The 25,000-nt window shown below is 51.0% G+C and overlaps 1 protein-coding gene across 1 annotated transcript in view; it reads left to right on the top strand.

Annotated features, from left to right (window-relative positions):
* Positions 1-7,230: 7,230 nt before the first annotated feature.
* The window catches only part of gabra3 (gamma-aminobutyric acid type A receptor subunit alpha3), a gene marked incomplete at its 3' end in the record, with an annotated part of 36,123 nt that continues 18,353 nt past the window's right edge, over positions 7,231-25,000 (top strand). The window contains exons 1-3 of the mRNA XM_079738847.1: positions 7,231-7,336; positions 13,235-13,302; positions 22,425-22,645. Of these exons, the coding sequence (XP_079594973.1) occupies positions 13,300-13,302; positions 22,425-22,645 (224 nt within the window). The 5' untranslated portion in view covers positions 7,231-7,336; positions 13,235-13,299. The remainder of the gene's footprint in view (positions 7,337-13,234; positions 13,303-22,424; positions 22,646-25,000) is intronic.

Below are 25,000 nucleotides of genomic sequence, written 5' to 3'. Positions count from 1 at the left end.
AATCCCAGGAGAAACATCCACAGAACGGGGTCTGTTGTCCTTCACCTCCTCCCCATTGGTCAGCCGTCTCCTTGGGTTTCCTCTCCCAGCCTCCTCCTATTTCCATAGTAACCACACTCGCAGATACCCGCCTGTTAACGTTCTGAGGACCTCTGTTACCATGGTAACTCTTTTGTTGTCCTTAAACGACGTCACCGGTGCATTCATCCCCTCGGCGAGTGACGCCGTCGCCGATGACGTCATAACCCTCAGACGGTGGAGAGGACGACAGGTGGGCCTCTGTGTGGTCGAGTCCACGGCCGCCATTCAGCCTCCACTCTCAGCCTCACAGCCGTCGCAGAAGAGAGGAACGATTTGGAAAATAATCAGGGGAGAGATGCCGTGATTGGTCAGATAAATGGTTTCAAACAGAGGCAGGCCCAGCCGACCAGAACAGATCATCTCGCTGATCATTTCACTCTCTAATACATGAACGAGGGCTACAGCATTCCTAACTCCTAACGACACTAGAAAAACCTTTAACCACGTTGACCACCAGACCCCCTGCCATGAGATATAGGTTGAAGGCTTGAAAAATGACGTCCTAATGCAGGATTAAAATATTAAAACCAAACCAAAAACGCTTCGACTGGTTCCCTGGCGCCGTCCCCAAAGCTCAGCAGAAACATCCATCAGCGCTCCCTAGAGCTCCATAACATCGAGTCTGCGGTCTGGCAGCAGAGGCAGAAAGATGAGGTGTAACTGAGAAAGATTAGAGGCGTCCCGGAGATGAAGAGTGACAGATCACAAGCGACGACGGAGGATGAGGCAGCAGAACCGAGAGCAGGAAGACGAGGAACAGACGAGGAAACGCTGGTCTGCTCCCCCAGATGGGAGCGCTCACCTGTTAATATCAAACCTCTGCTCATCTCTGCCTCTCTGTGTCTGCACCACGGTCATCACGCTGTGGGATTGATATGTCCTATAATATAAACACAACGTCTGAGTGTATTTACATTTACATTTAGGGCATTTAGCAGACGCTTTTATCCTAAGCGACTTACAATAAGTACATTTGTCATAAGAAGTGAAACAATATATCGCTGTCGGCACAGTAAAGATGTTCATAGAACCAAGTGCAAGTATTACAATCGCTAGGCTAACCCATTCCCCGTGTAAAGCAGCGATAGCAGCTACTGTAGATGCTACACAATTAAGTATCTTGAATAAGTGCAATGTGCAAGTGCCAGGACGTACAACATTCAATGGTGGCTGTGCATTGGTTTCTATGCAGAGTCGAGGTGAACTCTGAACAGGTGAGTTTTGAGTCTTTTGCGGAAGCTGGTGAGCGACTCTGCGGTCCTGACATCGGTAGGGAGCTCGTTCCACCACTGAGGTCCCAAAACGAGAAGTTGTGACTATGCTGATCGACCTTTGCTTGCTCTTAGCGATGGCGGTACCAAACGTCCAGCTTAGGTAGTTGAGCGGAGGGATCGAGCTGGGGTGTGTGGCTTTACTAATGCTTGGATGTTGGCAGGGGCAGTTCCATCGACTGCCTTGTATGCCAGTACCATAATATGTATCATAAACATAATATATACACTAACCCACTCTGTGTATTATATACATTAAATACACACTGACGCACTCTGTGTATTATATACAATAAATATACACTGACCCACTCTGTGTATTATATACATTAAATATACACTAACCCACTCTGTGCATTGTATAAATTAAATATACACTAACCCACTTCGTGTATTATATAGCATTTTCTGGGCTAACACTAAAGGCTGATTCATACCTCCGGATCCGGACGAAATTCGTCCGTCCGTATCAAACGTTGTCTCCGGGACTACCCTTCATACCTCCGTCCGGTTTCAGCGTTGTTATGGATGTTACGCAATACATCCTCTATAGGGCAGGGACTGTTACCGGCATCGACAATCGCAAACATGGCATCTGCAGAGGAGATAATTTTGCTTTGTGTCATCCGAAATCTGCAAAATAAGGTGCAAAAAGTGTAGGCCTACGCGGCGGTGGCATGTGACACCCCTCACCAACCCGCAGATTCTCTCCTCAAAAGGTTGTGCCATTTCAGGGGAACAATAAAATAAAAAGGTCAGGTATCAGATATTATACTACTCTCTCTATTTTCACGAATGGTCGGACATCTGACTCTATACTGCCGCCTCGATTTCCGGTGGTATTGCTCCGTTTCTCCCGGAGCACTCCGGATTCGTAAGCTCAGAGGCGACGGACCCACTGACGGACGAAACGAGCTCCGGGACCGGACGAAATTTACCGTAGGGTGTGAATGGGCCTTAACCCTGTCCCGGCCAACATTGTCCCTCTCTGGGACAACACTAACCCGCTCCGGGCCAACACTTACCCTCTCTAGGTGTCATTTACACAGCCCCCCCCACAAGACACCGCGGTGGTACGGTCCATGTTTAGGTTCTGTTCTAACCACAGAGGAGCCTGGAGCTCACAGACAGGAGGAACAGCACAGTGCTGCTTTATGGACTCATTACCATCACACAGAAACACACGCCTTCCCAAGACCCAAAAGGAGATCCCTCATCTCCAGGAGCAGCTAAACATTCATACATCACCCCCCCCCCGGCTGTCAGCCAGCAGGATCGTCTGCAGACGCTTTCCCAGGAAGTTAATAGGAAACTATCTGTCATGTGACAGCGTCGCTCTCAGTCTGACCTCGCCCCGGAGCAACGCACCTCATCTTCATATCCCGCCCATTTCCACAGACGACGCCCCGCCGGCGGCCCGCTGACTGCTGCAGCGCAATCACTCAGTCCTCGCCACACCCTGGCCCCGCCCTGGCCCCGCCCCGGGGCCCGCCCTGGGGCCCGGGGCGGGGCCAGGGTGGGGCCAGGGTGTGGTGGGCCCTGGGGCCCACCCCACCCTGGCCCCGCCCCCTGCAGCAGGCTGTGTATCTGTTCTACAGGTCAGCGGCTGACCGGCATGCGAAGGAGCGTGAGGAACCCTCCCCGGGCCCCACTTCCTGTGATAAACTCTCCATTGTGCTGTGAAGCCCCCCCCAATGGGTGCTGCTGTCTCTCACAGCGCAGCGCACTGTGTTGATCGGCTGTTGTTCTGTCGCCGGGCTGTTGTTTTATTTCCAGTAATAATGTGGTGCAGACGAGATGCAAAGGGTTCCGTTCCCTCCTTATTGTGCGGCTGGGCGGCCCCCGGGGGCTGATTGAAGGGCGCACGCTGCGGTTATTACCCTGAATATGCCTTCATGTGGCCTCGTGAATTTCAGAAGCAATATCCAGACAGCGGGACGATATTGCAGCCATGGCCTTCCGAGATTAAAGTCTCATACACGAGTCCACCGGTAGCTACTGTTTGCACTAAGAAATACGCCGCACGGAATTCCATTTACACAATCTCTGAGAAACCGTAACGTATGAGACGAGAATTAAGAACCAAACCATTCTGAACGACCCCTGTGGATCGGTGTACCTCATCAGGGTTTGTTATTAAATATACTTTCCCTGAACTGTTGTTCAGGACTGTAAATAACAGATGAGGTTTTCAAGCAGTAATTTCCCGCCCTCCCCCTCTCTTTGGTTTTGTAAAGCAGACTCCTAAAGCCTCTTGAAGAACACAAACACAGTATAAAGATGAGGAAACAATCCAAGCTCAACCAGGCCTGAGTGTGAGCTGTAAGTCACAGGTGAAGGGCCAGGCTGTAATCATCTCTGGAGAGGCCCTAATGGGCTTTTAATACTGCGGTAATTAGGGATGGCTAATCATTTACGTTTGAAAGTAATTTCCTGTTTTGAATCCCTGATGAGGAGACGACAGGCGCTGAACACAAATAGGAGATAAACATGAAATCAATAGTATGTGAAAGCTCTGAGTGAACCTGCTTTTAGGCCCTATCAAGCATTATATAATTTCTTCCCCCTCAGTTATTCTCTTGTCTCTAAGGAATAACTTATTATCCTTTTATTCGATTTTTTTAAGGTTTTAATATTGTTATTGTGGCCTGCTATTATAATACATTGAAAGTGCCATTATATTTCCCTGACCCATAGCCTACTAACTAACATGCTAACCATATGCAATGGAATTCTAGAAACAGAAATTCCCAGGATGTCAACAAACATTCTTTCTCTTCTGAAGAGCAAGAAAGCTTCTCTAGCGTTTGTTTTCAGGGTTTGCTAGTTCAAACATGTTTGCTAGCAGCGCGTGTGGCTAGCATGAACCTGTGCGCACTAATGGTGATTTACCATACGCGTCACTCTGTACTGCATATATTACTCAAGAAGCAGATGTTCTTATGATCAGTCGACTACAGAAGCTGAGATTCAAACTTTGGCCTCAAGAAGTGGAGCTTATCTTGTTATCGCCTGGGGTCCAATAAGGAAATTCATGCATGCTAACACCCAGTGGCACTGGGCTTTGCTAACCCATTAGCATGCACTTCATTGCTTAACAAACACCCTTGTTTATGGTACTGGTCTTGTTATTCTTGAACAGCTTGGATAATTATATACACAACCCAAGTGGACACAATAGCATTTATTAGTGCTGTTTGCAAGTGTGGGGCGTTGCACCAGCATCCTTTTTGAGGAGTGCGGCTGAAAAGCATCAATGGTTCTGGGATCTTCCACCAGTCAACAAACCTGCGTAAACAAGTTTCACCATAGCCTTGTGTCTAATTCAGTTGTGCATGTTTTCTTTCTAACATTACAACATTGGCAAAGCCTGTTGTTTTTAATACCGGTTCATGTCATTATAGCGGCATGCAATACTCCCCCAGTAATCCCCTTTCTTACATATCTCATACAAACAAAGAAATAAAAACAAAGTACAGAATCCCACCTTTTCGGGTTCAGATAATTCCTGGTTATCTCTGTTTACAGGCATGTCTCTTTCCTGCTAGTATTACTTGTTAATATCAAGGCATGTATTTTATAGGGGTAGAGAGGAGTAACTCGATTTGGTTTGAATTGTTTGGATTGTTCCAGGGTAATTAGTAACGATTGAGGTAATTAGATATCTGAACATTGTAAACAGGAAGATATTTAACTGAATGTTTGTGGAGCAGTCAGTGACAACAGTCAGTAACAAACAGCTTCCGCTATGCTGGCAGCAGCCCGCCGCAACGGGCTCGTGCTAACGATCGGCTCAGGCGTCATCATCACTGAAGGCCTCTGAGCGACAGAAGACAAACGTTAAGAATGCTTCGCTGAACTCCGCCATGATGATTTTATGAGTCGACTCCTTGGGAAGATACAAACAGACCCTGAAAAGAATCCCGGTAGTGGAAGAGTGGGGAGCAGTCAAAACCACACCATGTGTGTGTGTGTGTGTGTGTGTGTGTGTGTGTGTGTGTGTAAGTTTGTGCGTGAGTGGGTGTGTGTGTTAGTGTGTGTGGAGTGTGTGCTTGTGTTGGTGTGTTTGCATGTGTGGGTGTGTGTGTGTGTGTGTGTGTGTGTAAGGTTGTGCGTGAGTGAGTGTGTGTGTGTGTGTGGGTTAGTGTGTGGAGTGTGTGCTTGTGTTGGTGTGTTTGCATGTGTGGGTGTGTGCGTGCGTGCGTGCGTGCGTGCGTGCGTGAGTGCGTGGGAGTGTGTGCATGTGTGGGTGTGTGTTCGGGTGAGTGTGTGCATATGTGAGTGTGTGTGCGTGTGTCTGTGTTTGTGTGCACACGGTATGTGTGCTTGTATGCATGTCAGTGTTTCTGCAGGTTTCATGCCTTTAGAAGCCTTAAATGTAATTACTTGAATCTTAATCATCCCTGGTTCACTGTAGCTGCTGCAGTGGTTCTCAACCTGAGGGTCAGAACCACAAGTGGGTCGCAGCAATCGGGCAAGTGGGTCGGCCCCAATAAATATAAATACATTTCAAATGTATAAAAATGCCTGTCCAATTTGATCGCTAGTGTCTTTGAAGTCTGGAAGCGGATTATTGGCAGATGCTAAACATAGGCCATGCCATCGCCATGGTGACGAGAAGGAAAGATGTGTGGTGGGTTCTGGGTCAGTGCGAACAGGGTCACGGCCTGGAAGGCACTGGGACCATTAAGGGTTAGTGGGGGAGGGTCTGATGGTGGGGTGATGGAAAATGCCAGCTACTTCTTTGTACAATTGCTGCAAATCTCAAAGCCAAATGAGATGTGTTGAATGAAGACAAACAGCCAATGAGAGGTGGTGAGTGAGGAACACAGGCTAACAGCCTTGAAAGCAGAGCGAGCGAATACACAAGTTAACATTAACATAGCCGTTTCAAATATGGATGTGATAATTGAAATCGTATTACATTATAACCTCCTCCCTTCATTATGTTTGCCTCACCATCCCCCCCTTAGGAGGGAGAATTAATCTGATTAGCCGATGCTAATGGTTATTACCTGGGGTGCCCATCGATTATCCCAATGTCGGTGCTAGCTGTTCAGTTAGCTTCAGTCATGCTACATGGATGGGAGCTAAGGCCAGGGTGTCGATACAGGAGGTTCTGCTAGGATGTTAGCGCTCCAGCCTTATGAGGATCAGGGTTTAATTAAAGCTAATTCTCATTTGCTGGCGAGCGTAGCCCCTATAGCTGTCTCTGGCTCTGGCCCTTGTGTCGCTCTGGGTGGGGGGGGGGGGGTCTGACCACAGCGCTGGTCTGAGTGTCATTCCTCTTCCTTAGAAAAGAGGAAATTATTTCCTGGAAAAAAACATCATTCAAACTGCTAAAATAAAAAGGAGCTACTCTGTTAAAGAATTCTTAAGGCTACGCTTATTATAGGGACATAATTAGCTTTTTATTCCAGGTTGCCATAGACGTTTTGCTCGAGTAAAACTGGGAAAATGAGTGTGCTCTGGTTTCTTTTATGTAGCATGTTTCCCCCGGCGTGCTAAGCGTGCGTTTCGGTGTCGTTAGTCCCTGCGGTTAGCCTTATTAGAATAACTCTATATGCTGAATGTTTAATGTTAGAAAACAGTCTTTGGGTAAATCCACTTTACGATGAAATTGTATTTTTACGTTTTGGGAAATAATGATATAAGCATTTGACATTTGAAGTATGAATGTCGCAGTGCATACCATTTAAACTAGCGCGTAGCTTCGAATAACAAATCTGTAGTTAATGCAACTCCATAGTGATTACAATAATGTTATCAATAAGTTTACATCCCATGCCGGTTATATTATACAAATAAAATATTCTGTCCCCCCCGTACCTGTGTGTTTGTGTACTGTGTGTTTGGGTTTAGCGCGCAGACGGGTCATCGGGAGCCTCTGCCGGACGACAGCAAAGATAACATCACCATCTTCACCCGCATCCTGGACAGACTGCTGGACGGGTACGACAACCGTCTGCGCCCCGGCCTCGGAGGTGAGCCACCCCTACACCCAGCCACCTGGTCCAGTGAGCCAATCAGACTTCAGCGTTTGAGCCAGACGTCCAATCAACAACCCCTTTACCAGTTGTAGTGAATCAATCAGCCTTCAGCGTCTGAGCTGTGTCCAATCAAAACCCTGTCTCCCTGTTCTGTGAGCCAATCACATTCAGGCTTTGCCATTTCCTGAGCTCTTAATGCAAATCTAGACCTCAGTGCCCAGGGACCCCCAGACCCCCAGAGAGACCAGACCACCAGACCCCCAGAGAGACCAGACCCTACAGACCCCCAGGGAGACTAGACCAGACCCACAGACCCCCAGGGAGACCAGACCCTACAGACCCCCAGAGAGACCAGACCCTACAGACCCCCAGGGAGACCAGACCCACAGACCCCCAGAGAGACCAGCCCAGACCCCACAGACCCCCAGGGAGACCAGACCCACAGACCCCCAGAGAGACCAGACCCACAGACCCCAAGGGAGACCAGACCCACAGACCCCCAGGGAGACCAGACCAGACCCACAGACCCCCAGGGAGACCAGACCCTACAGACCTCCAGGGAGACCAGACCCATAGACCACCAGGGAGACCAGACCAGACCCATAGACCACCAGGGAGACCAGACCAGACCAATAGACCCCCAGGGAGACCAGACCCCACAGACCCCCAGGGAGACCAGACCAGACCCATAGACCACCAGGGAGACCAGACCAGACCAATAGACCCCCAGGGAGACCAGACCAGACCCATAGACCTCCAGGGAGACCAGACCAGACCCATAGACCTCCAGGGAGACCAGACCCTACAGACCTCCAGGGAGACCAGACCTATAGACCCCCAGGGAGACCAGACCAGACCCATAGACCTCCAGGGAGAACAGACCAGACCCATAGACCCCAAGGGAGAGTCTGGATCTTGGATCATCAGCACTCAGCTGGCTTAGAGGCGTAACACGTCTTTCTTGGCAAGCTTTTCATTTTAAATAATAACCCACCACTTAAGTGTTATCACTCCGCTATTCTGTTTGGCAGATTTGATTACAGTTTGAGCGACAGAGTGATCTTTTTCTTTCCATCATCCGATCATTCAATTTCAGTGCATTTTGAGACCCTATACTATTTTTATTTATCAAATAGTTTACGGCAATATTTAGTCAAATACCTCTCTCCCTATGGAATATCATTGTGTACTATTGTATAAGTATTTCTAATTATATTATTATTTTACCAACAACATCTTCTGATCCATGTTTCCTTCCATTTTGGATTATTCTTCTAAAAATCGTATCATCATAATCAGCATATTTAATAAATCAACAGTATTGACAAGCATTTTACAGCCTGTCCACGCTGCCTGCCATAACTTTCGAACTCTTACTGAAACAATGCGTCCTTTGCTCAACTGGGAGAGCAAACTGTGTTCTGCAAGTCATAAACCAACAAGCACTTCTATTTTTACGCAGAGGTCTACTTTAGAACACGAGGCCGTCCTAAAGCAGAGCTGTTCCTCACTTGTTCCTCGTATTATATCTAACAAACCTTAAACCCTAACCTTAACCGCAGCAGGGGAGCGAGCCGTCGACTCCTTTTATCCAGTGTTTGCTGCCGTGGCTGTTTTAAGTGAACTCGCATTATGTGCTTCATCGCGCGTAAAAGGCAGCAAAGAGCAAACTGCCGCTTCCTCTCCTTTGTAACGCCTGCCTCGCACAAAAGCTCTTTTTTCTCCTGCTTTCTCAGTCCTCAAGAGTTTCATTCTTGCGAACAATGGATCTGTGAGGCGTCGTAAATAATGGGTCGCAGCCTACATTGATTGTTCAAAGAGATAAAAAGTGGCATGTGCCCATCTTGTCATCTCCATCTGAGCTGCTCTTCCTCACCCCCTCCCCTCCTTCCTCTCCGCCTCAACCGCCAACCACTTCCCTTCTGGCACAAAGTCAGACTTCAGACACATCTCCTACTGGAGCAGAGTCACCCAGTCCTGAGTACCTACTGGAGCAGACTCACCCAGCCCTGAGTACCTCCTCCTGGAGCAGACTCACCCAGCCCTGAGTACCTCCTATAGCAGACTCACCCAGCCCTGAGTACCTACTGGAGCTGAGTCACCCAGCCCCGAGTACCTACTGGAGCAGACTCACCCAGCCCTGAGTACCTACTGGAGCTGAGTCACCCAGCCCTGAGTACCTCCTACTGGAGAAGACTCACCCAGCTCTGAGGACCTCCTACTGGAGAAGACTCACCCAGCCCTGAGGACCTCCTCCTGGGGCAGACTCACCCAGCCCTGAGTACCTCCTGGAGCAGACTCCCCCAGCTCTGAGTACCTACTAGAGCTGACTCACTCAGCCCTGAGGACCTCCTCCTGGAGCAGACTCACCCAGCCTGAGGGACGGGGTTCAGCCTCAAAACGCTGGGCGGTTTCAAATCCTTTTGCAATAGTTATCTGGAACGTCGCCTATTCCATATCTTTATTTCTCTACACTCCAAACACATAACTCCATGTCAACGTTCATGTTACCGCGCCCCGAACACCCATGTGGCGACCTTTCCGCTACGCCCGGCCCGCTATGGCGTGACGGTGGCGTGATCGTTACGGCAGGATGTTCGTCCTTAATAATGCATACTGATTTGACTGCTAAATAAAAATATTCAATGTCTCCCAGAAGTACAGGAGCCATATCTGGAGCAAGCGCTTCAGATGAATAATGGATTTCTACCCTCAAGAATAACAAGTTGTCACAGGAGTCTTTCCCTGTGACTTGGAGACTACTTCACTTTTCCTCCTTCACCGAGATGCTGCCATTTGCACGATGTGTGCTTCCTCTCTGCGGCTGACGCCTTTGTTAACGACGTTCCAGACGTTCCCGGAACCTTCTCGTCATCTGTCCCTACCTGACTGTTGTTGAAGACGGGTTATAGTGAATTTTATTGAGAGATTTTTGGTGGTGAACGCAGAACGAAAGCACGTTCCTTAAGCACGTTCCCTTTCTTTCAGATGTTCGCTGAGAAGCTTTCTCTGTGTTCCAATGTAAAGGTCAAAGGTTAAAGGGACCCAATTGACCACCAGGCTGGAGGTCGATAAGGTTGACAAGACATTTGAAATCGACCAATTTGCGGCATCACAGGGGTGAGTCTCCTGCCAGATGGGGGTCCGACGCTCAGGGCTGGGGGGATGACTGCAGAGTCCACCTGTCAATCATACATCCTGAAGGATGATCCCACGTGTGATGTCACAAAGGAGGATTCAGAATAGTATTTTAGAGAACAGGAAAACAATTGATCATTCCTAATCAAACCCCAGCATTTGCTCGTCCGTTTGTAAAGCGTGTGTGGATGATGGCTGGTTTCAGCAGCCTCACCTGGTGAGTCTGATTGGACTCTGGGGCTGGCTGAGGCTACACACCTGCTGCACATGAAGCAATCAAAGTACACAGGTTAACCCAGCCGTCTCAGGGAGGCCTCCCACCAGGCAGTGACGAGCTCCATCAGACTCACCCCCTGGGTCCGGTTCCACCCTCACCCCCTGGGTCCGGTTCCACCCTCACCCCTTGGTCCGGTTCCACCCTCACCCCCTGGGTCCGGTTCCACCCTCACCCCCACCCCCTGGTCGGGTTCCACCCTGGGTCCGGTTCCACCCTCGTCCCCTGGGTCCAGTTCCACCTTCGCCCCCTGGATGCGGTTCCACCCTGGGTCCGGTTCCACCCCCACCCCCTGGTCGGGTTCCACCCTGGGTCCGGTTCCACCCTCGTCCCCTGGGTCCGGTTCCACCTTCACCCCATGGATCCAGTTCCACCCTCACCCCCTAGTCGGGTTCCACCCTCACCCCCACCCCCTGGTCCGGTTCCACCCTCGCCCCGGTTCCACCCTCACCCCCTGAGCCCGGGTTCTGAGGAGCTCAGCGAGATGAACCGGTTCTGAGGAGCTCGGCGAGCTGAACCGGTTCTGAGGAGCTCGGTGAGCTGAACCGGTTCTGGAGGAGCTCGGTGAGCTGAACCGGTTCTGAGGAGCTCGGTGAGCTGAACCGGTTCTGAGGAGCTCGGTGAGCTGAACCGGTTCTGAGGAGCTCGGTGAGCTGAACCGGTTCTGAGGAGCTCGGTGAGCTGAACCGGTTCTGAGGAACTCGGTGAGCTGAACCGGTTCTGAGGAGCTCGGTGAGCTGAACCGGTTCTGAGGAGCTCAGTGAGCTGAACCGGTTCTGAGGAGCTCAGTGAGCTGAACCGGTTCTGAGGAGCTCCGTGAGCTGAACTGGTTCTGAGGAGCTCAGTGAGCTGAACCGGTTCTGAGGAGCTCAGTGAGCTGAACCGGTTCTGAGGAGCTCAGTGAGCTGAACCGGTTCTGAGGAGCTCAGTGAGCCTGCTATCTGGCGTATTCATGAGCCGCTACACTTGTCTGTGTTTTTGTAAATCCATGAAATGAACCCATTTCCACATCATACATCAAGGGCCAAATGATTCACCAAAGGATTCCAGAGGATCGTCGAGCTAATGCCATTAACAGCCTGGTTGTTTTGTATTCCGGTCTATTCCGGGCCTCGTCCTCTGCAGCTGACCGCTGCTTGCCTGTTCTTTGTGTTCTGCTGTTCCCAGTCCACTTTCATCACACACTATTGAACCCTGTTGTTCCCAGTCTGCTGTTCCCAGTCCACTTTCATCACAGACTATTGAACTCAAGGCCGTTCCCCTAACGAGTGCTTTCTCGTTGTTTTCCATCGACCTGCTGCAGGATTAATATCCCTTTAATAAGTAGATCTCTTGTTAGGAGATTAAATATTCATTCTGCGCTGACGGTGCTACAGGACTCATTTGGATTAATTTGTGTTTCGGTTTATGTTTATGTTTTTCTATTTTGCCAGAGAGCTATGTTACACAAACATACTTTTCCTCAACCTGTGCAAATTATCAAAAATTAAAACACAGATTTTAAGTAGCAATAATACTATTCCAATGTAACTGATATCACAGGGGACTTCGGAACTCTTTTGAAAGGCTATCTTCCTATCTTCTTGTCAGCCATGCTGTCGACATGGGAGGCGTTGTGTGCTCCACATCCAGCCGCTCGTCTCTGATGATAACTGGAGTCCGTTTGGACGGCTAGGAGCCTAGCTCCCCAGCCAATAGGGCCCTGGGGGGGCTCTGAGCAGGCTGGCCAATGGGAGAGCTCCAATTAGCGCCGGCTGTCATTATAGCGCTGTGTCTGGCTGAGTGGTGGAGCAGTCAGTACTCTGCCACAGGTCAACCAACACCACCCAGCCAACACCAGCCTGTTCCGTGGCTACTACGAATCTCTCTCTCTCTCTCTCTCTCTCTCTCTCTCTCTCTCTCTCTCTCTCTCTCTCTCTCTCTCTCTCTCTCTCTCTCTCTCTCTCTCTCTCTCTCTCTCTCTCTCTCTCTCTCTCTCTCTCTCTCTCTCTCTCTCTCTCTCTCTCTGTCCTTGAAGATGCGTGGCTTTGTTAGGTTTTCTGTTTGTTTGAGGATATCGATCAGTCTACAGAGTCCTTGGCGGCGGTCGCTGACGGCTCTGTTGAATACTCCTCTGCGACGCTGAATCTCCTGTTTGTTGTTGTTGGTTGTTGTTGTGGGGGACGTTCTGGTTCAGGAGCTCTGCTCCTCCCTGACGCTCTGCGGGCTCTGTCTGCACATAGAGTTGACCTCTGAGCACCAGAGGAACGTCTCACACAGCAGCGCCGCCCGCCGGAGACCCTTCTCCGCTCAGCTGGGTTTGAACAACGTTCTGTCCAGCATTAACTCGTTCATCGCATCCCTCGAGAGTCGCTCATTAAACAATACAAATACCACAGAGTGATCAACGTGAGCCTCGTCTTGTTGTTTAAGAAGTGACCTAGTGTGGATGTTTCCTGACGCCACCCCACCCCTTCTATTTCTCTCTTTGGTGCCGTCAGAGAGCGTGACGGAGGTGAGGACCAACATCTACGTCACCAGTTTCGGACCGGTGTCCGACACAGACATGGTGAGCTCTCTTCCTCCCTCCACCTTTCTCTTTTTCCTCCCTTTACCCCTCTCTCTCTCTCTCTACCTCTCTCTCTACCTCTCTCCTCCTCCCTCTCTCCCTCTACCTCTCTCTCCCTCCTATTGATCAACTCATTCTGTGCAGACACATTTTCTGTCCACTGTATTTCCCAGCTTGGATTAATAAAACACTATCTTATGTTGGAGAAGAATATTGGAAAAAATACACCCCAAAAAATGTAACTTCCCTCTGCTCCCTCTACGATAAGGCTGTGTTCACATGTGACAGACAAGATGGATACTCTGAACTGACCCAATCAGGGAAGAGATTCCCTGATAGGTTACCCTGGAGATCTTGCAAGAGCACAATTTGAATTTTCTCAGCAAGTCATTTTGGGAACAAGCAACATACTCACTCCCCGATTTCCCTGGCCCAGAACATTAACCAATCACATCGGTGTATTTAAAAGGGTACGTCACCCCTTGTATTCTTCTGATTTGTCGTAGTGTTATCCAATTGCGTGCAGTGATATTTTAGAATGCATGCTTGGTGCCGCCCCTCTAGTTGGGCCATTTTCATTACTCGTTGCCAGACTCTACAGCTTTCTAGATGTGGGTCTGGATTTCCAGGCTTCAAATTCCTCTCACAATTACAGCTCTTAAATCGTACCTACAGCGCCTTTAACCTTCCTCAAATCATTCTCTCGACCTGCTCAACTTTTGATAGACTTGCCATTTTAAACCTCCGACCGGGTGGGGTAGGAGACAACTCCGTCCCACTGGGGTGACGGAGCCGTGGGTGGAGGGACACTCAGGCGCTGCTCAGCACCTCCGACCATGCTGAGGGAGGTGTGCGTCCATGAGGAAACAGAAGGCGCTTCAGTTCTGATCAACAAGATATCAATCAGGACCCTCAGCACATGGACTCAGTATCACTGTTCACTTTATTGATTATGAAGGAGCTTCTCTAGTCATTACTGCGTCTCCTTCTCGTCGGTTTAGTTTTCCAGCAGACATTGTAGTGCTGTGTAGTAGGAGATCCTTCTACTGTCTTCCCAGGTAAATGTTCCCACAGACAGCAATGAATTACCTGCATGGCTAAACAAGGTAATGATCTTTATCTATCCCAATCCTAGCATAGCATTTAGTGCCTATAGGCTACCCTGAAAGCGCAGTAAAACCAGTCAAACCAGTCAAACCATTTCACCAGTAGAGACATGCTGAGTCATGGAGCTTTACCACCGAGCAGAAGTACGTCTGCTTTACGCTTTTTGAAGCACATTGAGGAGGAACACCTCGCTGGTGAACAGCGCTACTTTCCTCATTCATTATCCACCACGGGCGAAAGAACCCCCACTACAAGGCCTTACTCGTTGTGGAAGAACCGGCGGCGTCGGAGAGCCCGACGCCGCCGGTTCGTGATATGGATCCTAAACGATGTACTTCACAAGCACAATGTATACATCCTCCACTACAGTATGAATAAGAGAGAAATGATAAATAATCCAGATAGAAACGGGCTTTGTTGCTGAAACCCCCCCCGCTCATTGTTGCCTCATAGTTGCATCAGGTTAAGAGTAAATATGAGGTCGTTATCAATCGTCCTGTTTGCAGACCGCCCCCCCCCAGGGAGTCTGAGTCTGGCCGCGCTGCCGTGTGCCAGAGCTGCCACCGCCCCGGTTCCCCACGAGTGCCTCGAGAAAAAGTTCCTCCGCTCTCCCTCCCACGGAGTCCAGCTGTGTGTGTGTGTGTGTGTGTTTTTGGAGTTGGTTTGTTTCCATGGTTACAGTGTACGACAGTTGTGGCAGACTTTACAATCACCGGAATTGGTAGGAGTATGTTTTGCACAAATGTCAAATAAAAGATTATGGAGAGAGAGAGAGAGAGAGAGAGAGAGAGAGAGAGAGAGAGAGAGAGAGAGAGAGAGAGAGAGAGAGAGAGAGAGAGAGAGAGAGAGAGAGAGAGAGAGAGAGAGAGAGAGAGAGAGAAGGGGGGGAGAGAGAGTGAGAAGTGGGGAGAGAGAGTGAGAAGTGGGGAGAGAGAGTGAGAAGGTGGGGAGAGAGAGTGAGAAGGTGGGGAGAGAGAGAGTGAGAAGGTGGGGAGAGAGAGTGAGGAGAGTGAGAAGGGGGGGAGAGAGAGTGAGAAGTGGGGAGAGAGAGTGAGAAGGTGGGGAGAGAGAGTGAGAAGGGGGGGGAGAGAGAGAGTGAGGAGAGTGAGAAGGGGGGGAGAGAGAGAGTGAGAATGGGGGGAGAGAGAGGGAGCGAGCAAGCGAGAGATGAGCGATTATGTTATGTAACAACAAGAGTGATCAAACCCAGTTGAAGCCCAGACCAGTCTAGGACCACAGAACCCTAATGGCTGTAGTCTGTCCCCTGTCCCCAGTCTGTCCGTCCCCAGTCTGTCCGTCCCCAGTCTGTCCGTCCCGTGTCCCCAGTCTGTCCGCTCTGCACGTAGCAGAGAGGCGACGTTTTGCATCCATTACATCGTCTCCCTGCGGGACGCCAACCTGGGTCCGTTCCACGAGAACAAAGTAGGCCATTGCGGGGGGGGGGAATTAAAACCATTCTCCTGCAGCCGCCCCCAGCCCCCCTCAGTCCCCCCCGTCAGCCCCCCTCCCCCCCCCAGCCCTCAGCCCTTCATGTCCTCCAAATGAATAATCTCAATAGATGCTTGTTACTGTTCCCTTCAGGTCAGCGCCGCCATGGTTACACGTTATGACTCACGGCGGCGGCGGCAGGGTCCACTCGGAGACGTGGGCGGAGGCCCGGCGTCTCCCAGCATGCCGAGTGTCGGTTGGCTGCCTAAGTTATGCATATTAAGTGTGTCTTAATTGTCTCATACGTCAGCCTTTAGCCTCTAGCCCCTAAGCCCTAGCCTCTAGCATCTAGTCTCTAGCCTGGTACATAGCCCCCCCTAGTCTCTAGCTCTGCCACCCCTAGCCTGGTACGTCTGCTTCTAGTCTCTAACCTCTAGCCCCTAGCCTCATTCTTCGCTCCTAGCCTCGTACGTAGCCCTATAGTCTCTAGCCCTAGTCTCTAGCTCTGCCACCCCGAGCCCCTAGCCTCGTATGCCGGCCCTAGATGAGGTCTGAGACCGCTGGACCACCCCGGGGTCCGGCGGGCCACGACGCCTCCTCTCGCTGAGTCCCGGTACGGGTGTTAACATCTCCAAGGTGGTGGCACCTGGCCGGTCGGGATTAGCTGTTCCCCGGGGTTAGCTGTGTCCCGGGGTTAGCTGTTCCCGGGGTTACTGATCTGTGTTGTCCAGAGCTTCTCCCGTGAACACTGACTGGCCCACACTGCTGCTCCTGTTGATTTGAGTTCCTTTATTTTGTGTTCCTGGAATGTTCCGGGTCTCTGGAGCGTATCCACTCCCGGGCAGCGGAGCGTCTCCGCACCTCGGAGCAGGAGGAGATAATGGGAACAACGTAGAGCCTCGTCTGCCTCTGAAGGCAGGAGACGCTCGCCGAGTACACAGAAGGAACAAACAGACGACCACGTCGTCAACAAACTAGAGCATTCATCATCTCGGGCTGATTAGCGGAATACATTTACATTTCCAGAAGCCATTAACAGAATTGTTTAGTGGTAGGGTAACACTTTATGTTTAAGGAAGGCGCTCATAGTGAGGCTTTGTAGGGTAAGATAGCTGAGTTGTGAGGGTTTGATTCTCGGATGTTCTGGGTTCCCTACCTTTTAGGAGCAGGTAGGGGTTAGACAGTACAGAGACAGGTCATTAAGAGCAGGTAGGGGTTAGACAGTAGAGAGACAGGTCATTAGGAGCAGGTAGGGGTTAGACAGTAGAGAGACAGGTCATTAGGAGCAGGTAGGGGTTAGACAGTAGAGAGATAGGCCATTAAGTAGCAGGTAGGGGATAGGACATCTTGCTACAGGTAAACCGTGAACATTGGGGAGAGAACCAAAAACCTTTCAGTTCAGAATCAAACCAGCAAACCACTAGATCAGTGTTTTCATTGTTCCTCATGTACCAACATGCCTCATTAGTCCAGATAAAACCCCCCTTCATCTAAAGCCGACCACAAAGGTTATCCTTTGACATAATAGAACACTATTATTATCTATCAACAGTATTCATGTTGTAGCGCCACAGGGGTTCAAAATAGAAGCTGAGGCTTCTTATATTTCTGCTCATTACTTTGTTGACCAACATAACATTGTACATAATCAAGTAGCGTTTGACAGTCTTTTTGTTTTATTCCCACTGGCTCCAGTGACTCTGCAGCCCACTCCCCAACACACTGAAAACACTTCACATTCCTTCCGCTCCAATCCTGAGCCGTCCTAGAAAGTTACGCTACTCAAAGTCCCAGCCCTCGGAGACTGCAGTGGTCTCTGGTCGGCTGTGGCCCTCAGCCCTCGCTCTCTGTCGGCTGTGGCCCTCGGCCCTTGCACCTCGCTCTCTGTTGGCGTGGCCCTCGCTCTAGGTCGGCTGTGGCCCTCAGCCCTCGCTCTCTGTCGGCTGTGGCCCTCAGCCCTCGCTCTCTGTCGGCTGTGGCCCTCGGCCCTTGCACCTCGCTCTCTGTTGGCGTGGCCCTCGCTCTAGGTCGGCTGTGGCCCTCAGCCCTCGCTCTCTGTCGGCTGTGGCCCTCAGCCCTCGCTCTCTGTCGGCTGTGGCCCTCGGCCCTTGCACCTCGCTCTCTGTTGGCGTGGCCCTCGCTCTCTGTCGGCTGTGGCCCCCGGCCCTTGCTCTCTGTCGGCTTTGGCCCCCGGCCCTCGCTCTAGGTCGGCTGTGGCCCTCGGCCCTCGCTCTCTGTCGGCTGTGGCCCTCGTTGTTTTCACTGCTTTTTGAAGTTATCTCGAGACGACTCCCAGACAATGTAGAGGCAAAACCAAACGTGACCCTTGCAGAGTCAGAATCGCTGAACAGTTGAAAGGAAATGCCTACAGAACGTAGGTGTCAACCCAGTGCCTTTCGGTACTGTGACAACAGAGCCACTGAGCCGGTAGATTCGCTACAAAACACTCATTAGACCGTTAACCGAGGATTATTTGTAAAGAATTAAGTTACATTAAGGAAGAATATGAAACTGTTCAGATATCAGAATGAATTTTACAGTCAAGGAGCCTGCCTCAGAATGAGCAGAAACATGGAAGTTGCACATAATTATAGCATAAGGTATCTAATTAGGTGGTGAATGGGGATGAGATTACTATTCATGGCTGGGCCAGATAGTTATGGAGTCATTCAGGTGACGTTCATGTCTTATTAAGATGAGTTTAAATGAAGTGTCACTTTCTATTCTGGTTCACCGGGGGCGGGGTGCGGTGGGGGGGGTTTAGATAGTCAAACTCCTGCCCCCCTCCCTGGTTTCATTAGGCAGTCTGTTGGAGCGATGGTCTGCAGGCTCCCTCTCCAAGGAAGATCAATCATTGTGTCCCTGAAGAGCCAGTGGGGCCCCCGGTCCCAATGAGCTGACCCCTGGACGCCTGACCCTCGCTGGCCCCATCCTCCCGCTCAGGAACGCACCGCTGGCAGTGGCCTTCTCGCTCCCGCTTTCAGAGATAAACCCTCCCCCCCCCTCTTCCCTTCCTCTGAAACCTGCATTCAACAACAAAACAGAAATACTGAACTTCACTGACTCAACTTTTACTCTCCGTTACCACGCCTGCTACAGGCTAGCACAGGGGCCTGTGAGCACACCGCTAGCACACGGGCCAGTGAGCGCACCGCTAGCACACGGGCCAGTGAGCGCACCGCTAGCACACGGGCCAGTGAGCGCACCGCTAGCACACGGGCCAGTGAGCGCACAGCTAGCACACGGGCCAGTTAGCGCACCGCTAGCACACGGGCCAGTTAGCGCACCGCTAGCACACGGGCCAGTTAGCGCACAGGTAGCACACGGGCCAGTTAGCGCACAGCTAGCACACAGGCCAGTGAGCGCAACGCTAGCACACGGGCCAGTTAGCGCACAGCTAGCACACGGGCCAGTTAGCGCACAGCTAGCACACGGGCCAGTTAGCGCACAGCTAGCACACGGACCAGTTAGCGCACTGATAGAAAAACAGCTAGCACATGAGCCAGTTAGCACACTGCTAGCACACGGGCCAGTTAGCGCACAGGTAACACACGACACATTAGCACACATGTCAGTCACTCAATATGATCCTTAAAAGTTGCAATCTGTTAAATTTGTTCTAGAGTGAGATTACGTGGACATATGCCGGTCAATGCTGTTGGCGTTCCAGATATTTCATTCCTTACCTCTCTCTTCTCCCAGCAGGCAGCTAGAGGCTCAGCGACACAGCAATAGTGGAAAGACCCCGGTACAACTCACTGTGATGTCCAAAGGGATGGATTTTGTAACAATGTCACAGAGTAATTAGGTAGGCAGCAGATGCATGGAGCTCCCAAGTCCCGCCCCTTTATGTACTTGTCAATCAGACAAATGCAGTGGAACGCAGAATCAAAATGGCTGCCGCTGATGATTTCTGTTTGTCATGTGAAAAACTTTTACACCTCAGAGAACAGGCTCTGCTGTGTTTAAACACCAGAGTCTCACCCTCACACCCCGAGGTGCCAACACACGTTCCCAGAACACTAAATAGAGCCGAGGTACCGCCGAGGAATGAGTTGAGACATGGAACAGTTTATTTAGAGACACATGCAAGAGCATCACATGACGAGACAGCCAGGTCGTCGGGAGCAGTCAGGGTGAGGCGTGTCGCTCGGGGACACCGAGCGACACAGGAGGAGCCGGGGATCGAACTAGCAACCCACCGGTCTCAATTCCGCCCTCCCTTCCTCCTGAGCCACTGCCGCCCAACAGCTCTGCTCCACCCCCGCCCCTGAAGCCCCTCCCCTAGGGACTCCCTGGCCCTGAAGCCCCTCCCCTAGGGACTCCCTGGCCCTGAAGCCCCTCCCCTAGGGACTCCCTGGCCCTGGAGCCCCTCCCCTAGCCTTGAACCAGGACGTCTCTCTGCACCCAGCTCTATTGAGCAGCCTCTGGACGGCCTCCGTTCTCTCAGCCACTGCTCATCTGATCCGCGCTGGGCAGGGGTGAGGACCCGAGGGAGGGCAGGGTCGAGGCTGAGGTTGATGGGATGAGCGAGTGAGTGAGCGAGCGAGTGAGAGAGAGAGAGAGCTGCAGCAGCAATATGGGAGGCCTTCGGCCCGTTCTGGACGGTGACCTTTTGGCCGGGCGATGCACTTCAGCCAGGCAGCGTTTACGATGCACTGGGTTGTCATGGTTTCCCCAAAATGGTTCTAGAAGCTTTCAGATATGGTCTAGCTGGCCTCCCCAGCTAGGGCCTGCAGTTTATTCTCCTGGATAGCGGTTTTTCCCACGTCTATCTGGTACACTGAACGCACCACAAGCCGTAATACACTGGAATGAGGGGATGGATTTCGTATCTCATGTCACGTTTGAATAATGAAAATAAGCTGATTTACTAATCCAGTCAAAGGGAAATAATTTGCAGGGGACAACAACAAGTTATTGTTGCATCAACTTCCAGCAAATACATCCAATAAGTGGTCCTTGTTATCTTCAATAGCGTGAAGTTACAATATAATGTATAGTAAGTCACATTATACATAACATTGGACGGCCAACTCACCCGTCTCTGTAGGACCTTCTCTCACAGGAACAGTTGTTTGTTGGGCTGTGATTGAACGGCAGGTGAACACCGTTAGTAATCAGGACAATTTGGAAGGCGGGACTTAGACACAATAGGACTTGTCATTGGCCGGTTTTTGCTGATACTGTTTACAATGAAATTAGTGCCAAACAGATAATGCCACTGGGTAACAAGGAAAACTATAACCTAAAGACTGTTCTTGATGTTAGTCAGCACATCTGTTTCACCCAATAACTCTTTGAGGGCTAAGTACATGCACATCCTCCTAGCTCAGCCCCTGGCTGGAGTTTAGTGTACATTATGACCACAATAAAACACAGAGGGAAGCGCCTCAGGAACATCAAGCTCCCTCCGTATTGGGCTAGCAGCTCCCGTGTACGGTTAGCTCTGCAGCCCCACACAGCTCTTTGATGGCAAAGACATGGGCTTTATGGCTAATCTCCATGTGATTCAATCATTACAGATGAAAGAGAACGAGTTAATACTGCTGCTGGGGTCCGCTAAACACCGCCGAGGAGCCGGGTCCCGCAACGGAAAAGAAAAAGAAAAAAGACGATAAAAGTGAAGAATTGGCCACGGGAGAGAAAGGCAATTAAAGAGGCAGAATATCCGCAGAAAGAAGGGGGGGGGGGGTTGGACTTATTTCTTGGTTAATTAGCGCGCCCCGTCCCTCCGCGGGGAGGGCGTGTGTGTCGGGGGGCTCGAGGCTGCGCGGCCGCGGCCCGCTGTAAGGTGAAGACAGATGGGATGTCTCTGTGACGGTGCGTGTAGGACAGTAATGGGACGCCCGGGGTCAGGACAGCGCTCAGGACTCCTCCGTATCGACGTGCTCCCATGTCGGCTGCAGGGCTACATGCTGCCCTTGTACGGTTCGATAGACGTGGCGGGAGAGAGGGCCGTGCTCTCAGATCCACCTCCGCCTGGGACTCTGGTGAACGCTGTCGGCTCAGAGAGCGCCGGGCCCTGATTTAAGAAGCCTAATGGAATGGGTTTCATCCGTTTTTATGGTATACTTGTTGTGTCTCCAAGGAGCAAAGTCGTACTTTGCACATCAAAAAGTACACAATGATGAAAGTTTCCCCCACTCAGAATCGCTGATATCCATTAAAAATCGTTTTGAAATAAAGATGCTTTCACAGCTCTATGGAGGGTTGGCGTAGCAACTGCCTCATTCATCTTCCCTCTCCATCTCACTGTCCTCCCCCTCGCACTCTCTCTCTTTCTCCCAACACTGTCTCTGTTTTTTGTACCTCACTCTGCCTGTCTCTCTCTGTCTCTCTAACTCTCTCTCTCTCTCTGTCTCTCTAACTCTCTCTCTCTCTCTCTCTCTCTCTCTCTCTCTCTCTCTCTCTCCCTCTCTCTCTCTTAATCTCTCTCTCTCCCTCTCTCTCCCCTTCCCCTCCCTCTCCCCCTCTCTCCTACACCTCCTCCTTATCTTTCTCTCTCCCCCCTCCCTCTCCCCCTCTCCCTCTCTCCCCCTCCCTCCTTATCTCTCTCGCCCTCCCCCCTCTCTCCCCCTCTCCAGGAGTACACCATTGACGTGTTCTTCCGCCAGAGCTGGCGGGACGAGCGGCTGAAGTTCGACGGGCCGATGCAGGTGCTGCCGCTCAACAACCTGCTGGCCAGCAAGATCTGGACGCCCGACACCTTCTTCCACAACGGGAAGAAGTCTGTGGCCCACAACATGACCACGCCCAACAAGCTGCTCCGGCTGGTGGACAACGGGACCCTGCTGTACACCATGAGGTGGGGGGGGGGGGGGGGGGGGGGGGGGGGGGTGTAGTGGTGTAGTGGTGGTGTAGTGGTGTAGTGGTGGTGTAGTGGTGTAGTGGTGGTGTAGTGGTGGTGTAGTGGTGGTGTAGTGGTGTAGTGGTGTAGTGGTGGTGTAGTGATGTAGTGGTGGTGTAGTGGTGGTGTAGTGGTGTAGTGGTGTAGTGGTGGTGTAGTGGTGGTGTAGTGGTGGTGTAGTGATGGTGTAGTGGTGGTGTAGTGATGGTGTAGTGGTGGTGTAGTGATGGTGTAGTGGTGGTGTAGTGGTGTAGTGGTGTAGTGGTGTAGTGGTGGTGTAGTGGTGGTGTAGTGGTGGTGTAGTGATGGTGTAGTGGTGGTGTAGTGGTGTAGTGGTGTAGTGGTGGTGTAGTGATGTAGTGGTGGTGTAGTGGTGTAGTGGTGTAGTGGTGTAGTGGTGTAGTGGTGGTGTAGTGGTGGTGTAGTGGTGGTGTAGTGGTGGTGTAGTGATGGTGTAGTGGTGGTGTAGTGATGGTGTAGTGGTGGTGTAGTGGTGTAGTGGTTTAGTGGTGGTGTAGTGGTGTAGTGATGGTGTAGTGATGGTGTAGTGGTGTAGTAGTGGTGTAGTAGTGGTGTAGTGGTGGTGTAGTGGTGTAGTGGTGGTGTAGTGGTGTAGTGGTGTAGTGGTGGTGTAGTGGTGTAGTGCTGGTGTAGTGATGTAGTGGTGGTGTAGTGGTGGTGTAGTGGTGTAGTGGTGTAGTGGTGGTGTAGTGGTGGTGTAGTGGTGGTGTAGTGGTGGTGTAGTGATGGTGTAGTGGTGGTGTAGTGGTGTAGTGGTGTAGTGGTGTAGTGGTGGTGTAGTGGTGGTGTAGTGGTGGTGTAGTGGTGTAGTGGTGGTGTAGTGGTGTATTGGTGTAGTGGTGGTGTAGTGATGTAGTGGTGGTGTAGTGGTGGTGTAGTGGTGTAGTGGTGTAGTGGTGGTGTAGTGGTGGTGTAGTGGTGTAGTGGTGGTGTAGTGGTGTAGTGGTGGTGTAGTGGTGGTGTAGTGGTGTAGTGGTGTAGTGGTGGTGTAGTGGTGGTGTAGTGATGGTGTAGTGGTGGTGTAGTGATGGTGTAGTGGTGGTGTAGTGGTGTAGTGGTTTAGTGGTGGTGTAGTGGTGTAGTGATGGTGTAGTGATGGTGTAGTGGTGTAGTAGTGGTGTAGTAGTGGTGTAGTGGTGGTGTAGTGGTGTAGTGGTGGTGTAGTGGTGTAGTGGTGTAGTGGTGTAGTGGTGGTGTAGTGGTGGTGTAGTGGTGTAGTGGTGGTGTAGTGGTGTAGTGGTGGTGTAGTGGTGGTGTAGTGGTGTAGTGGTGTAGTGGTGGTGTAGTGGTGTAGTGGTGGTGTAGTGTAGTGGTGGTGTAGTGGTGGTGTAGTGGTGGTGTAGTGGTGTAGTGGTGTAGTGGTGGTGTAGTGATGTAGTGGTGGTGTAGTGGTGGTGTAGTGGTGTAGTGGTGTAGTGGTGGTGTAGTGGTGGTGTAGTGGTGGTGTAGTGATGGTGTAGTGGTGGTGTAGTGATGGTGTAGTGGTGGTGTAGTGGTGTAGTGGTTTAGTGGTGGTGTAGTGGTGTAGTGATGGTGTAGTGATGGTGTAGTGGTGTAGTAGTGGTGTAGTAGTGGTGTAGTGGTGGTGTAGTGGTGTAGTGGTGGTGTAGTGGTGTAGTGGTGTAGTGGTGGTGTAGTGGTGTAGTGGTGGTGTAGTGGTGGTGTAGTGGTGTAGTGGTGGTGTAGTGGTGGTGTAGTGGTGTAGTGGTGGTGTAGTGGTGTAGTGGTGGTGTAGTGGTGGTGTAGTGGTGTAGTGGTGTAGTGGTGGTGTAGTGGTGTAGTGGTGTAGTGGTGGTGTAGTGGTGTAGTGGTGTAGTGGTGTAGTGGTGTAGTGATGGTGTAGTGGTGGTGTAGTGGTGTAGTGGTGGTGTAGTGGTGTAGTGGTGTAGTGGTGGTGTAGTGGTGTAGTGGTGGTGTAGTGGTGGTGTAGTGGTGTAGTGGTGTAGTAGTGGTGTAGTGGTGTAGTGATGGTGTAGGGTGTAGTGATGGTGTAGTGGTGTAGTAGTGGTGTAGTGGTGTAGTGATGGTGTAGTGGTGTAGTGATGGTGTAGTGGTGTAGTGGTGTAGTGGTGTAGTGGTGGTGTAGTGTGTAGTGATGGTGTAGTGGTGTAGTGATGGTGTAGTGATGGTGTAGTGGTGTAGTGATGGTGTAGTCATGGTGTAGTGGTGTAGTGATGGTGTAGTGATGGTGTAGTGGTGTAGTGATGGTGTAGTGATGGTGTAGTGGTGTAGTGATGGTGTAGTGGTGTAGTGGTGGTGTAGTGGTGTAGTGGTGGTGTAGTGGTGGTGTAG

This window comes from Pollachius pollachius, assembly GCF_949987615.1.
Source record: "Pollachius pollachius genome assembly, chromosome: 6".
Taxonomy (NCBI): domain Eukaryota; kingdom Metazoa; phylum Chordata; class Actinopteri; order Gadiformes; family Gadidae; genus Pollachius; species Pollachius pollachius.
This window is presented reverse-complemented; position numbering and strand designations above follow the sequence as displayed.